The 12924-nt window shown below is 39.8% G+C and overlaps 1 protein-coding gene across 1 annotated transcript in view; it reads right to left on the bottom strand.

Annotated features, from left to right (window-relative positions):
• fbn1 (fibrillin 1) overlaps positions 1-12924 on the bottom strand; it is a 142965-nt gene that overhangs the window by 46044 nt on the left and 83997 nt on the right. The window contains exons 29-32 of the mRNA XM_072465628.1: positions 10821-10946; positions 10483-10605; positions 8501-8626; positions 5742-5867 (exon numbers count right to left, since the gene is read on the bottom strand). Of these exons, the coding sequence (XP_072321729.1) occupies positions 5742-5867; positions 8501-8626; positions 10483-10605; positions 10821-10946 (501 nt within the window). The remainder of the gene's footprint in view (positions 1-5741; positions 5868-8500; positions 8627-10482; positions 10606-10820; positions 10947-12924) is intronic.

The following is a 12924-nucleotide window of genomic DNA, read 5'->3' as shown; positions in this document are numbered from 1 at the left end:
TGTGAAGCGGTTCAAAAAAGGTTAAAAGACACTGCTCTTCAGCATCCTATCAATCCCCAAAACAGTTTTAAAGGAGCACAGCGGGTCGGCTTACTGCTACTGTACCGTATTTCCCGGAATATAAGGTGCACCGAACTATAAGGCACATTAAGCGAAACAAAACGTGTACCACACAAAATCGCTTCAAGGTCAGTAAGCACATCCAGAATGACTCCATATATATACGAAGCACTAGATTATAAGGCGTTTTTTGAGGTTTTTTTTTTAAGTGCGCCTCATATTGCGGAAAATACCGTACTTTGAAAAACATGCCGCATCTGGGCTCAAGACATTTCGGTTTACGCATATGACACCCTTCTCTTTTTTCCCTCATTAGTTTGTGCCACAGGTTCGTTTCCTGTTCGGTAAAGCACTTTGAATTACTCTGTGTACAAATTGTGCTCTACAAATAAACTTGCCTTGCCTTATTTTCCCCTCAAAAGCTTTGCCTTTTGATACTGGCTGCAGTTTGGGAGTGTCCGCGTGACCGTGGAGGTGCTGAAATGACAGAACATCCTTTTTCCAGAGGCAGTCCAAGTGTTGATGTGTTTATCCAGTAATTGTGATTTACTGCCGGAGCGACGCCCTCCTCCTGCCCTCCCGCTGCTGTCTGCGCCAAGGTGGTGATTTCAGCCGAATTACAGATACGACGCTGGTTTACGGCTTTCCTTTTCGGCTTTCCTTTTCGGCGCATTTGATCAGGACGCTAATATGAGACTGCGAGCGAACGAATGCGCATGGATTATAGGCATGAGTCTGAGATCATTTGGTAAGCCCTCTGATTAGGACGCAAACATGAGACGTCAAGTGGAAATGCAAACAAACCGGTCGCATGCGAGACGTGTGTCGGTGGTTACAGCTGGTGTCAAGCGGCGCCCTGAAACAGCTCGATGTGGGACAAAGTGAAGGAGAAGGCGTTTTACAGGGCCCTCCGCCTCTAATTGTACCCTTGATTACACTGGAGCCACAGACGCCCATGACAGATTCACGCTAGGCCAGGTGTATGGGGGTCCAAACCCTTTTCACCAACGATCACACATTAAAATGAAGCAGAGGGCCAAAGACAGAGGTGGTGATGAGGTGAGCGCTGCGTTTGACGTAGGTTTGACTGAGCCACCACAGGGCCTGGAACCTAGATTACGTATTAAAGGTGGTATGGACAATTTTTTTCAGCAAATTTTTTATCATATTTCCTCGTGGCGTGGATAAATCATTTGTCCTGCCACGTATCAATCATAAAACGCACCTATCGCTCACCTGCAGCCGCGTGCGGTTCGTCCCCACGTTTCCGCGTGTCTAAGCGCATGGATCTATCATAATGTAGTTCCCTCAGTGTACGGGGCAAAATGAAGACGGAGAAAGACAGTTCGAGCTGACGCAGAAGTGGACAGAAATCTACGGGAGACGAGCGATGCGATGCGCTCTGTTGCGCTAATAAACAAACGCACGTGTGTGTTGTATCAGTCCACACGGGGGAGTGCGCATGCGCACTTCCGCCTGCGTTCTCAAATCGCCGAAAAATCGTCCATACCGCCTTTAAGTTGGGTATTTATCACGTCACAATGTTTGTTATTTAGGTTATTGTTGTAGAATTTGTCCAGATTGTCAATGCTTTTGAGCATTTGGGCAAATTCAGAGAGAGCGAGAGAGTCAACAAAAATTGGTATTTTTATACAGCTCGATATCAGTCTGGTTATCAGTCTCTTCTCCGTAAGTTCAGATGGGAGTGATTGACAGGTAGATAAGCCAATCAGAGATGAGCATGGGTCAACCGTATCGAAACAAACATGGCCGCTTACGAGGTTAAAAAAAGAAAATATCACAGGGGGATGAAAAACATTGCAGATTTGTCCAGAATGAATTAGAGAGGAGTAAGATTAGAAATAAAAGATTGTTTCTGTTTCATGGATACATGCTTTGTGCGGCGGAGGGAGAGGTGACCAGACTCACTCCTGGCAACATCTTCAGATTGTGAGCAAAGTTTGACAAAGCCTTTTGTACATGTTGAAGTTGCTAGAGGAAACCAGTGTGCCAGGGTTGCCAGACTTTCAGGGAGAAACCAGCGACTAAACCAAACAAGCCCCAAACAAGCAATCCAGGGCCACAAAAATAAGTCCAACTAGTTAAAGGTTGTGTGCCACCGTCCAACAAGAGCTATCTTTAAGAGCATATGTCCTGTTAATATCAGCTATAAAACAGTATCAGCTTGTATTTAGGTAACTTTTAGATAGTCTTCCCGTAGTTTGGACAGGGTATTTTGAAATGTGGACGGGCATTTTCGAGTGCAAGGACGGGGTCATTTTTATTAAGAAATCTTAGAAAAAAGGGAATATTATCATCAAATCGGGCCGGGAAGCGTTGACAGCCTACTGTTTACAAGTGAAAATGTGCATGCTGCGCGCTGATTGGTCGACGCAGAGTGCCGTCTGGCGTAAATTACAGTGCTCATTTACGGCGCAAAGCGTGTAAAAGCGTTGGAAAAAAATACCGCGATACACATATTGGCTTTCCATAACCTTCAGAAATGTTTTAAGCCCCCGTAAACCCGGACGAAATTATTTGGATGGGGTGTTTTCAAATCATATCTAAAAGCCCGATTGGGCCTAATAACATGAAACAGAACTTAAAAAGGCTATTTTGTGACGGGAAATTGCTGCCGTGGGAAAAAATGCCAAAATGTGCAAGCGACTTCCGGGGGAAAAAAAGAAGTCGCTATAAAGAAGCAGAGTTTGCTACTGTGCAGACTACCCAGAGGAACCCACCCAGGCACAGGCAGAACATGCAAACTCTACACATACTGGCCCAAATCCAGAGTCTTTTTGAGCTGACACTAAACTGTCTTATATATTTGCAACATTGAGTCGACACGGTTGCAGATTTAACATATACATTAAAATCCCCTCGCATTTTCTGAACAGCTGGCTTAAATCTGACTCCAGCACATGCAGGAAGTCGCGCACGCACATACCAACACGATCTCATAAACCCATTTCCCAGTGACAAATAATATTAGTACATTTTTCACGTGCATGTACTGGAAGTCTGGCCTTTCCAAAGAGGGGCAGGTTTTGTTCTCTCGCTCGTAAGAAGACATCCTGCCGGCCTGAGAAGCATTAGTGTCCTGATTCCTTGGTATTCGGAGTTCAAATACCAAAGCTGTGAATCAGATCTGGCTGGTTAAGCGCAGGCCCAGGCTCTCTCAAAACAAGGAATATACTGTATGTAAAGTTTAATGGAATTTGAATGAGCATAACGGAGTGTGAGTTTGAGGAAATGTTATGTTAAGAGACAGAGAAGATCCTAAAATGAACTTTCCAATGGCCCAAATGACCAAACATGACTAGACTAGACTCGGTAATAAATCAGAACTTTGTCGTTGCACTAGACGTATATGAACTCCACAATTACTTCAAATCAACTGCTAGTGCTGACGCTATGAATAATGAATATCGTTTTTCCAATTACCCTACTTAACACTTTAACCATTATTACGTCTATAAATCCTTTGTCTGTCACAGGCCGGCCTCCTGAGACATCTCATTTTCACGATAAGTTTCAAGATAAGTTCTACGACAAGTTGACTAACACCGGACTCTGGGGGGATCGAGTCTTCTCTGTCGCTCGTCCCAGACTCTGGGACAAACTGCCCCCGACGTGGGCATCATCACAGCCTTTTTAAATCTAGGCTTGAATCGTATTTATTCAGACTGGCTTTTTACACTCTGTAATGTAGTGACACTTTATTTTGTATGTGTTGGTTTTTACTTGATTTTACTTGATACCTTGATTTTTAATGTGAAGCACTTTGGTCACTATGTGTTGTAAAGGGCTATAAATAAAGGTTGTTTGGTTGATTGATTGATTGATTGATTGATTGATTGACTAAACACAAACACTATTTTGATGACTTGACTTGATAAAGTGGACCATGACTTGGGACTTGACTTGGACAACTTGATGTTTATCTAAAACAATCTTGTCTTTACAGTTGATAATGAATTCATTTTGTTACAGAACCAAACTCGAAAACTGTATTTTGTCATTTGTCTTGAAACTCAAAGCAGAGGACTTGGGCTTGACTTGCACTTGAGCCTTGGTTCCACCTCTGCACAGATTGTTACTACTGCACCTATTTAAAACCTATTCAGAGAAGAAAGTCCTACAATTTGACAGCTAGATACTTCCGTGAATAAGACAGAATGATTGAAAAATATGAATAAAACTAATTCTTCCACTGAAACTAACTGGCCCTTATACTTGGCACACAACACACACTCAGGTAACAATAGAAGAGCAATTTGAAGCATCGTTCTTTCTCCGCTGGACCAGACACGGACTAATTATTTGAGTGCATGAGGTCGAGCGTGTGTGTGTTTTGGCCGTACAGGTGGTGACGCGCTCAGAGCTCGTCCAACCGTCACGTCATGTTTAGCTGACCTGGGAGAAACAGTGCAACGAGACTCTAAACAAAGCTCCACAGAGATGCATTAGTTTGACAGAGGATACGGTGATCTCACGGGCGCCGCCGCTGCTGCTGTTTTGGTCAGCGATGTTTAAGTGTGTTTCTGTTTAGCTGAATTGTGACTCATTCCACACGAGCTTCTGAGGAACAGGTTGTGTCTACAAATCACGTGACGTCAAAACGTTGGCGAATCCCTGTAGTTTAGAGTTGAGCTGGAGGGTAGGTCAGAATTGTGTGGATTGCAGCTGTTTTAGGGCTGGTTTATGGTGATAAATTGGCACAAACTGTAATGTTTGTTCAGAAAAATACGGTGTACTTTGTTGTAACGGTCCAACAGAGTTTAAAGATTAATGTGGCAAGTTTATGAAGCATTTATGGGTCAGACATTTGGGTGTTTCTTTAAAATGGTGAATCAGACATTAGTTATATATATATACTGAAATTAAGGCATCATTAAAGTCTATAAAATGAACTTTCTTTCAGCTTTAGATACTCTCCTTACCACTTTCTTGAAACGCATTCAGTTGCAAATCAGTTTCATTTGAGTTAAAGTCAGGTTCAATGCAGAATTACTCTTTCTTATCGACCTCGTTCACAATTTCAACTTGATAATGATTCTTAGTACACTTATTGTTATTGTCTTTGGAGGTAAGTAAAGCTCTCTGTTCACACGTCACTGCGACTGCTCACGCCGGCCTGTCACTCACCCAGAGCACCACCAGTAGCAGGAGGAACATTTGATGACAAGTCCCATTCTTACTTAAAGGTGGTATGGACGATTTTTTTTTCAGCAAATTTTTTATCATATTTCCTCGTGGCGTGGATAAATCATTTGTCCTGCCACGTATCAATCATAAAACGCACCTATCGCTCACCTGCAGCCGCGTCAGGCTCGTCCCCACGTTTCCGCGTGCCTAAGTGCATGGATCTATCATAATATAGTTCCCTCAGAGTACGGGGCAAAATGAAGACGGAGAAAGACAGTTCGAGCTGACGCAGAAGTGGACAGAAATCTACGGGAGACGAGAGATGCGATTGCGCTAATAAACAAACGCACGTGTGTGTTGTATCAGTCCGCACGGGGGAGTGGCATGCGCACTTCCACCTGCGTTCTCAAATCGCCGAAAAATCGTCCATACCGCCTTTAAAAAGCAGGTAATATGAGCGAGCGACATGAACAGCCTCTCAGTTGTGGCGTTGCTCCAGGATGATAACGTGGTAGGCGGGCGGTGGTCGTTACCTGTGCAGCCGGTGGAGCCTTTGCGGACGGAGTAGCCCATTTCGCAGTGGCAGATGAAGGACCCTTTGGTGTTCTCACAGTTTCCGCTCAGGCAGATGTTCGGATTCAGCTCGCACTCGTCCACATCTGGACACGACCAACAAAACGAGGGAATAAGACATGAATGTAATGAACACACACTGTACAGTGTGTGTTCTATGGTCCATGTTGCAAAGGATCATGGTATATGTAGTTCCTCCTCTTTTAGCTGTCAGAAAAGGAGCTTGTAATCCGTCGAGAGAGTTTTAACAGTACGAAAACATTGTGTTTTTTGTTACATCTTTACTAATACTAGGACAAAAATGTTCTGTTTGGATAAATCTTTTTTTTTTTTTCAAATTCATTAAATAACATCAATACCAGTAAAATGTATCTGGACATTTATATTTAGTAAAAGACCTTCTTAATGGTAATTGGTGTATCTCATTGGAAAAATGTAAAAACGCACACAAAAACGCACTAAATATTAATATTCAATACATACAATTTTGGCATTCCCTACAAATACAAATATGTATCATTAGAAAAGTTTAAAATTAAAGTTAAATCCACATAAAATCCTACTGAGGCAGAAAAACCACCAGGGCTGAACATATCATTTGAGAATAACATGTGATTTGTGCAGACCTGGCTTAACCCTTGTTGAGTATTGCGTATTGAAAGTTTGAACACTTGAGATAATGTGTGCTTTGTGTTTTTATTGGGAAACTCCACCATAGCAATTAGCTTTTGTTACATAAAGAGTCAGGTTTGGCAGATATCACCCACATAAAAACAACCACAGAATCACAGATCTGCTACAGGCGCAAACAGCAGATGTGAGAAAGATTTTATTTGGAAGAAAAGGATCCAGATCGCAGTTTGTGCATCAACTAATCAAATATTCCAGTATTGTTTATTCCCCTGATTAAACCTGGCTAAGTTTTGCCCCAGTGATTTGACCTGGTTTCATTCATGCATTTCATTGATGTATGTTTATATTTCTGTTCCTTTCGCCTTTACACTTTGGACTGAGGCCGTACATTTGAATTAAGTAGAATTTGAAGATAACCATTAATCTTTGTTTACATTTGCTTAAATAACTATTCACGGCGGGTAAATTATGGGCTTATCAGCTTTTGTTCAGGCTCCATTTTAGGGCTGAACGATATTGGTCATTAAATGCTACAATTATAATATTATTGCATGTTTCAATATAGAATTTAAATCAATAACTGCAGCAAAACAAATATGGTCATGGTTTAATGTATTAGTCAAACACAAAAGAGACAAAACCAAGACTTAATCAAAGTTAATCAAGATTTAATAAGGAAAATCAGACTTTTAAAAACATGTTTTTATTAATAAAACGGTACATTTCTGTCCGATGGAGAACCTGCAATATATTTAGCCTGTTGAAATATCGATTATTGCTAATACTTTTGAGTTGTTAAGTGCTACTGCAACAGTGCTTGAATAAATGCAATGTTTTAAAGAACTTGTAGGTATAAAAGGTCTGATAAAATATGTGTATTAGAGAATGAACTTCCTACTATTAATGGTTGAAACGTGTACGGCAAAGAACGCAAGCTTCAACACAATAAAAAACAAAGCAGTAAACTCCCTTTCGGAACGTGTACTTTGCTGTTGTCATGTTTTTGTTTTGGAGCAACTTCTAAATGTCACAAATTCCTTTCAGTTTCTCTCAGCGCCTCATGTGCTGTAAATCGACAACAACTTGAAGTATTCTTTTCTCGCATAAACGCTCAGATCTGACTCATGTGGAGTTGTTCTCATGAGTCACTTCTTGGATAACCTTTAGCGTGGCCATTATGTTGTTTGGTTTAAGGCGCTCCGGACTGCTGCCTGTAATAAAGCGCTGTGAGGAGGCAGTACAATGGCTGTTGCATTGTTTTCAAATGTAAGTGTGAAATCAAAAGTGCTACTAACTAGGTCTGATCCTAAACACATTTTCAGATGTAACCGATCATGGAAGTCAGCTTCTTGTTAAAAGCCAATCATTTAAGGACTTTTCACCCTTCAAATGACATAACGTTCTGTTTTAAATTGTTGATTTATTTTTCTTGCCCCTAAAATAAACCCTAAGCAACCCATTTATATATTTCCTTTTGTAGGCACCATTTTGAGTGATTGAATATTATCTGTATTTTTATAAATTTCTATGGCAACAGTTAAAATTGTTCATCTTTGTCTGAACCGCTTGAAGCAATTATGACAAAAATGTATTAAATCCAACAGAAATGTGTTTAACCTTGTCTTTACATGTATCAGTTTGAGGTTTAATTAACAGAAACACGTTAAAAAAAACAGTAAAATTATACACAAAACTTCAGGAAATATCACTTTATACCTTAATTTGGAAGCACAGCTCTTTTTGCAGCATTTTAAGTAACTCAATGTTCCATTTTTTTAGATCATCAAAACAATATTCACAGTATTTCGCTTATCTGTAAATGTCAAATGGAACTGAATAGTGATTTAAATAGCTCATATTAATCTACTCGTTTATTTAACTCTTTACTTGCCTTTAATATAGTGATTTTTTGATATTGTATGTTTTGTCAGTGAATTTAATTAAGCTTCTCTTACTAAATTACATCCATAATGTCTTTTGTTTGTTTTACCATTTGCTAATAATAACAATTCAAAGTGTTACGTCCATGTCATTTTATAGAACGCTCATCTTTTAAACTGTGAAATGCACTGAGGAGGTGAATTACCCAGGCAGCTCTTCATGTCCTCGGACGCCATGAAGCCGTCGAAGCACAGACACTGGTACGTCCCTGGAGTGTTGGTGCACTGGCCGCCGTCACAGATGTCCGGGCTCTCCTCGCACTCATCAATGTCTGCACGGGGAGAACACAGTCACAGTTGGGAAAGATCAGGCTAAAGTCTGCGGCGACGGGTGAAAGAGTGACTTGTGCTTTGGTGTAGGTGGAATAGAGCTGATGTTTTTAGCAAAGGAAAGTGACCTTACAGTAATATTTCTGCTTCAACAAACTCTGTATCTGTCTTAGATGATGAAACTGATACGGTTGTCTTTATAAAATGTACATCAAGTGTCAGTTTTAAGTTGATTTTTAAAAATAAATCAAGTTGAATCGAAAATCTATTTCTATTGAGTTTTGCTAAATCAAAACAGTGGGGATTTTACTTAACATGCATTTAAATCACACCAGTCTGTAAACAATACGACTTGGGTTACAGTAGACGGCTGAAAAGTGCAATAATCATAGTAAGAACTTAGCAAGGAACTAATGTTTTTACTGAAAATAATGCAAACGAAATGTGTATCATATTTTAAAAATGCGATAAATACAAATATTGTCTTGTAATAGTAGATATTATTCTATAATTACCAGGTTTGTATTTTTGTCCAGAAGTCTGAAAACATGTCTACACAATATCAAAAGTATAGTTGATACATAGAGTAAAACTACTGTGGCGTTTGCTTTTATCCATAGCAAAAATATGCATTTATACTATATTGCTGAGCTTTTTATCAGATGTAAAACTTGTCTTGTTTTTCTGTCATTCAACTTTTGCTTTGTCATCCATAAGTCTGAAAACATATGTCTGCATTGTAACAGTAAACCGCTGCTGTAAAGGCAGAATTCTATAACAAAACATGTAAAAGACTCTCCAGGTTCACAACTGTGGCTGTGACCTCATGTGGTGTGTGGATGCAGAATCCCTTCAGCGCGGCCGGCACATGTGTCTCCAATAATTACAGGAACGAAAGCCACATCAAACCGGCCCCAAAACATCTCCAAACCCGAGCCGTCCGAGCACTGGGTCTGTGTCCTGAACAGGCTTTGAACGCGGATCATGTGACCAGCGCTCTGTCAACAAGAAATCTTCTTGGATAATTCACGCTTGTTCCGCATTACGGGGCTGTCCAAACTAAACTTTACAAAGCGCTCGGATCTAAATGGCAAACAGTGAAGAAAGCATATTTGTGTGAATGTTAAATATGTTGTATGATGCTGCCTTATTATTCTATTAACTTCTGTTTTTTTAACTTATAATCTGCTTAAAGTTGTTTATTATGCATTCATCAACTTTACAAAACTACTAATAATTGTACATTGAGATATTTCACTCAATAAAGGTTGAAATATGGTGACTGAAGACTTCTAGATAGAGAGTATTTATGAATAAATTAGCCAACTGTTGCTGTCAAAGTGCATGTTTTGCTCAGGGAAATATACACCTTGTTGGAGAAATAGTCCTTTATTACTGTGTGTTTTGAGGCTGCCCTCTTAGCCATGAATATTGGTCTGAGATAAATCAAATGTAACAAACAACTGCATTTTCAACGTTCCTCTTGTATCGGTGACATAAAACTCGTGACACTTTTGGATGAACTTTTCACTGCAGAACATCACAAAGAAATGGATGACACAGACTAAAGGATCAAGGACTGTCCTGAAATCATAATGGATGTTTATAAAATGAAGGAAAAAGAACTTAAAGAGCAGTTTTGTATCATTTTGCATAAAGATTTCAAACATATTTTGTGTGGTTGGTTCTATAAAGGCCCTTATGACAAAATACTAGATTCAATTTGATGAATAAAACTGAATAGATCCTTATATATTAAAGCTCTATCTATTTTATTATGGCCAAAGCCGATGAAATCTGTATAGTATTTTTATTATATATATATAATTGTATTTTTCATCTCTCAGTGTTGACTGACCGGTGCAGCTGCGGGTGTCGGGCATCAGGGCGTATCCACTGCGACAGCTGCACTCGTAGCTCCCCTCTGAGTTTGTGCAGAACGACTCGCAGCCGCCGTTCTCGATCGTGCACTCGTCGATGTCTGAAAACGGAAAGCGAGCGGAGCGGTCAAACGCGAGCGGAGCGGTCAAAAGCGAGCGGAGCGGTCAAAAGCGAGCGGAGCGGTCAAACGCGAGCGGAGCGGTCAAACGCGAGCGGAGCGGTCAAAAGCGAGCGGAGCGGTCAAAAGCGAGCGGAGCGGTCAAACGCGAGCGGAGCGGTCAAACGCTTGCTCGTGGATCGGTGCCGGACACTCACCCACACACTCCAGCCTGTTCTCCGTGGACTTGTACCCGGTGTCGCAGGTGCACTGGTATCGGCCGATCATGTTCACGCACTGTCCGTGTTTGCACAGCCGGTCGCTCAGCTCGCACTCGTTTATATCTGCGCAAACAAAAGACATTTAGAAGCTGACATAAGGTACACACATTTGACCCGTAGCGTGGCAAACAATTGTCTCAAATAATCTACGAGAAGCAACAAGCGAGAGATGGAGGAACGTGCGGCAGCATTTCATGTCCGATAAAAGGATGTCATTCATTAACTAGTCGAATTAACAAGATAATATCATGTCGTGTTTTTGTGTAAATATAGTGATGGAACCGTCCAATAAAGAGGCTTTGATTTGCAACTTCATTGAGAAAAAATGCCACAATTTCCACAGAGAAACAAAAATATGAATATATAAATTCCAAATGTCTTTTCGAACCCAATTTGAAAATGAATTGCTTGAAAAATAAAAAAAAAGTTCAGGTGTGGAATAGATGAAATAAATCATGTGCCTGCTCTCTTACAGTTTAAATGCTTATTGTTGTTGCTGTTGCTGTTGTTGTTGTTGTTGTTGTTGTTGTTGTTGTTGTTGTTGTTGTTGCTTTTAACCAACTGCAAAGGTACATTTTCCACCATCCACAATATTTTAATGATTTTTTTTTTGTGAAGCACTTTGAATGACCCTGTGTACAAATTGTGCTCCATTAGACAAGGCCAGTTTATATTTAGTCACAATTCATACACAAGGCAATTCAAAGTGCTTCATGAAACAGGAAGAACAAAAATGCATTAAAATCACAAAGACATGACATGAAATCTAAAAACCTTCATTTCTATTCAATCAATTTAACAATTTTGCTGACATGAATCATACATTTTGTCCGTGCTTAGTGAACTTGCCTTGCCCATTCGACGTTAACACGTACCAGTAAATAATCCTGACCATTTTAGTTGTCAGAAAGTAGCAGTAATGCTTTTCTGGTGAGTTGTTTTATTGTCTCTGAGGGTAAATTTCTAATCTGACCCTTGACTAGATTTCAAAGTAGATTTGTGGTGAGGATTAGCCTATTGTGCATGTTTTAGGTCGGTTTGTGGCCGAATATAAAAGCTATATGTATCTAACTTTGAAGTAGGAGTACATGACCACACAAACGTAGATGTCAAATTGGGCAGTTCAGCTTTAGAGAGAAAGTGACACACATTTTCCCAGATTTATTTGCTATGAAAAGATGTTTATCCCGCTCCCATGATGACAGTATTAGTATTCAGAAGTGAGCGTGCCCATAAACAGTTTAACAGAGCACCACAGAAACCAGAGGATTACACCAGAAACCACTAAATGCAGCTGGATTGAGCTCCAGGGTGACGCTGCAGAGGAGGCGTGGCCAAAACGACGCCACAACAAGTGGAAAGAAAACATCACTGAGTCGAGCTGGGACCAAATACATTCTTCTTAGTGCGCAATACTACGACTGCTACAACTCCTAAAATACTACAGGTTGAATGCTAAAACTAACCACACAGATGCACTCGTGGGCGGTGTTATTCAAATTAAAAGGTGGAGCTACAATTAAATATAAGACATTTGTTTCTCACAGATTTCTGCTGAGACTCGACTGACCCATTATTTGAATTTTTGAGATATTAAATTATTATTATCACATAATCTTATGTCCTAAGCATTGTGTTTAGTAGAGCAGTGTTTCCAAATCAGCGGTACTACAATAAAAGTGAACGTTATTATCTTATTTTGAAGGATTCTGTCCATAAATATATCATTATTATCATAAATATTAAAAAAAACCTCATAATAATGGACAATATCAAATGACTAAACCTATTTATTTGCCTTACCTGAGTTACCTATTGTCTGATACAGATGCAAGAAACACAAGTTAATTCCACTAATTTATTGTTGAGCTTGTTTTTAAACTTGGGGGAAGAAAAATTAAATATATGAAATATGCTGTACTACTTTAATAAAATGAGCTAACCTTTATCTTGAGTGTTAAGATTTTGTAATATTTGGCGATTAAGACACATGTTATTGTTAATTGTTGTATTGTTAATTTCCAGGGTTTTAAAGGTTCAT

Source organism: Eucyclogobius newberryi, unplaced genomic scaffold (genome assembly GCF_026437365.1).
Source record: "Eucyclogobius newberryi isolate DKJ021-1_F unplaced genomic scaffold, fEucNew1.0.hap1 SCAF_5, whole genome shotgun sequence".
NCBI classification, from domain to species: domain Eukaryota; kingdom Metazoa; phylum Chordata; class Actinopteri; order Gobiiformes; family Gobiidae; genus Eucyclogobius; species Eucyclogobius newberryi.
This window is presented reverse-complemented; position numbering and strand designations above follow the sequence as displayed.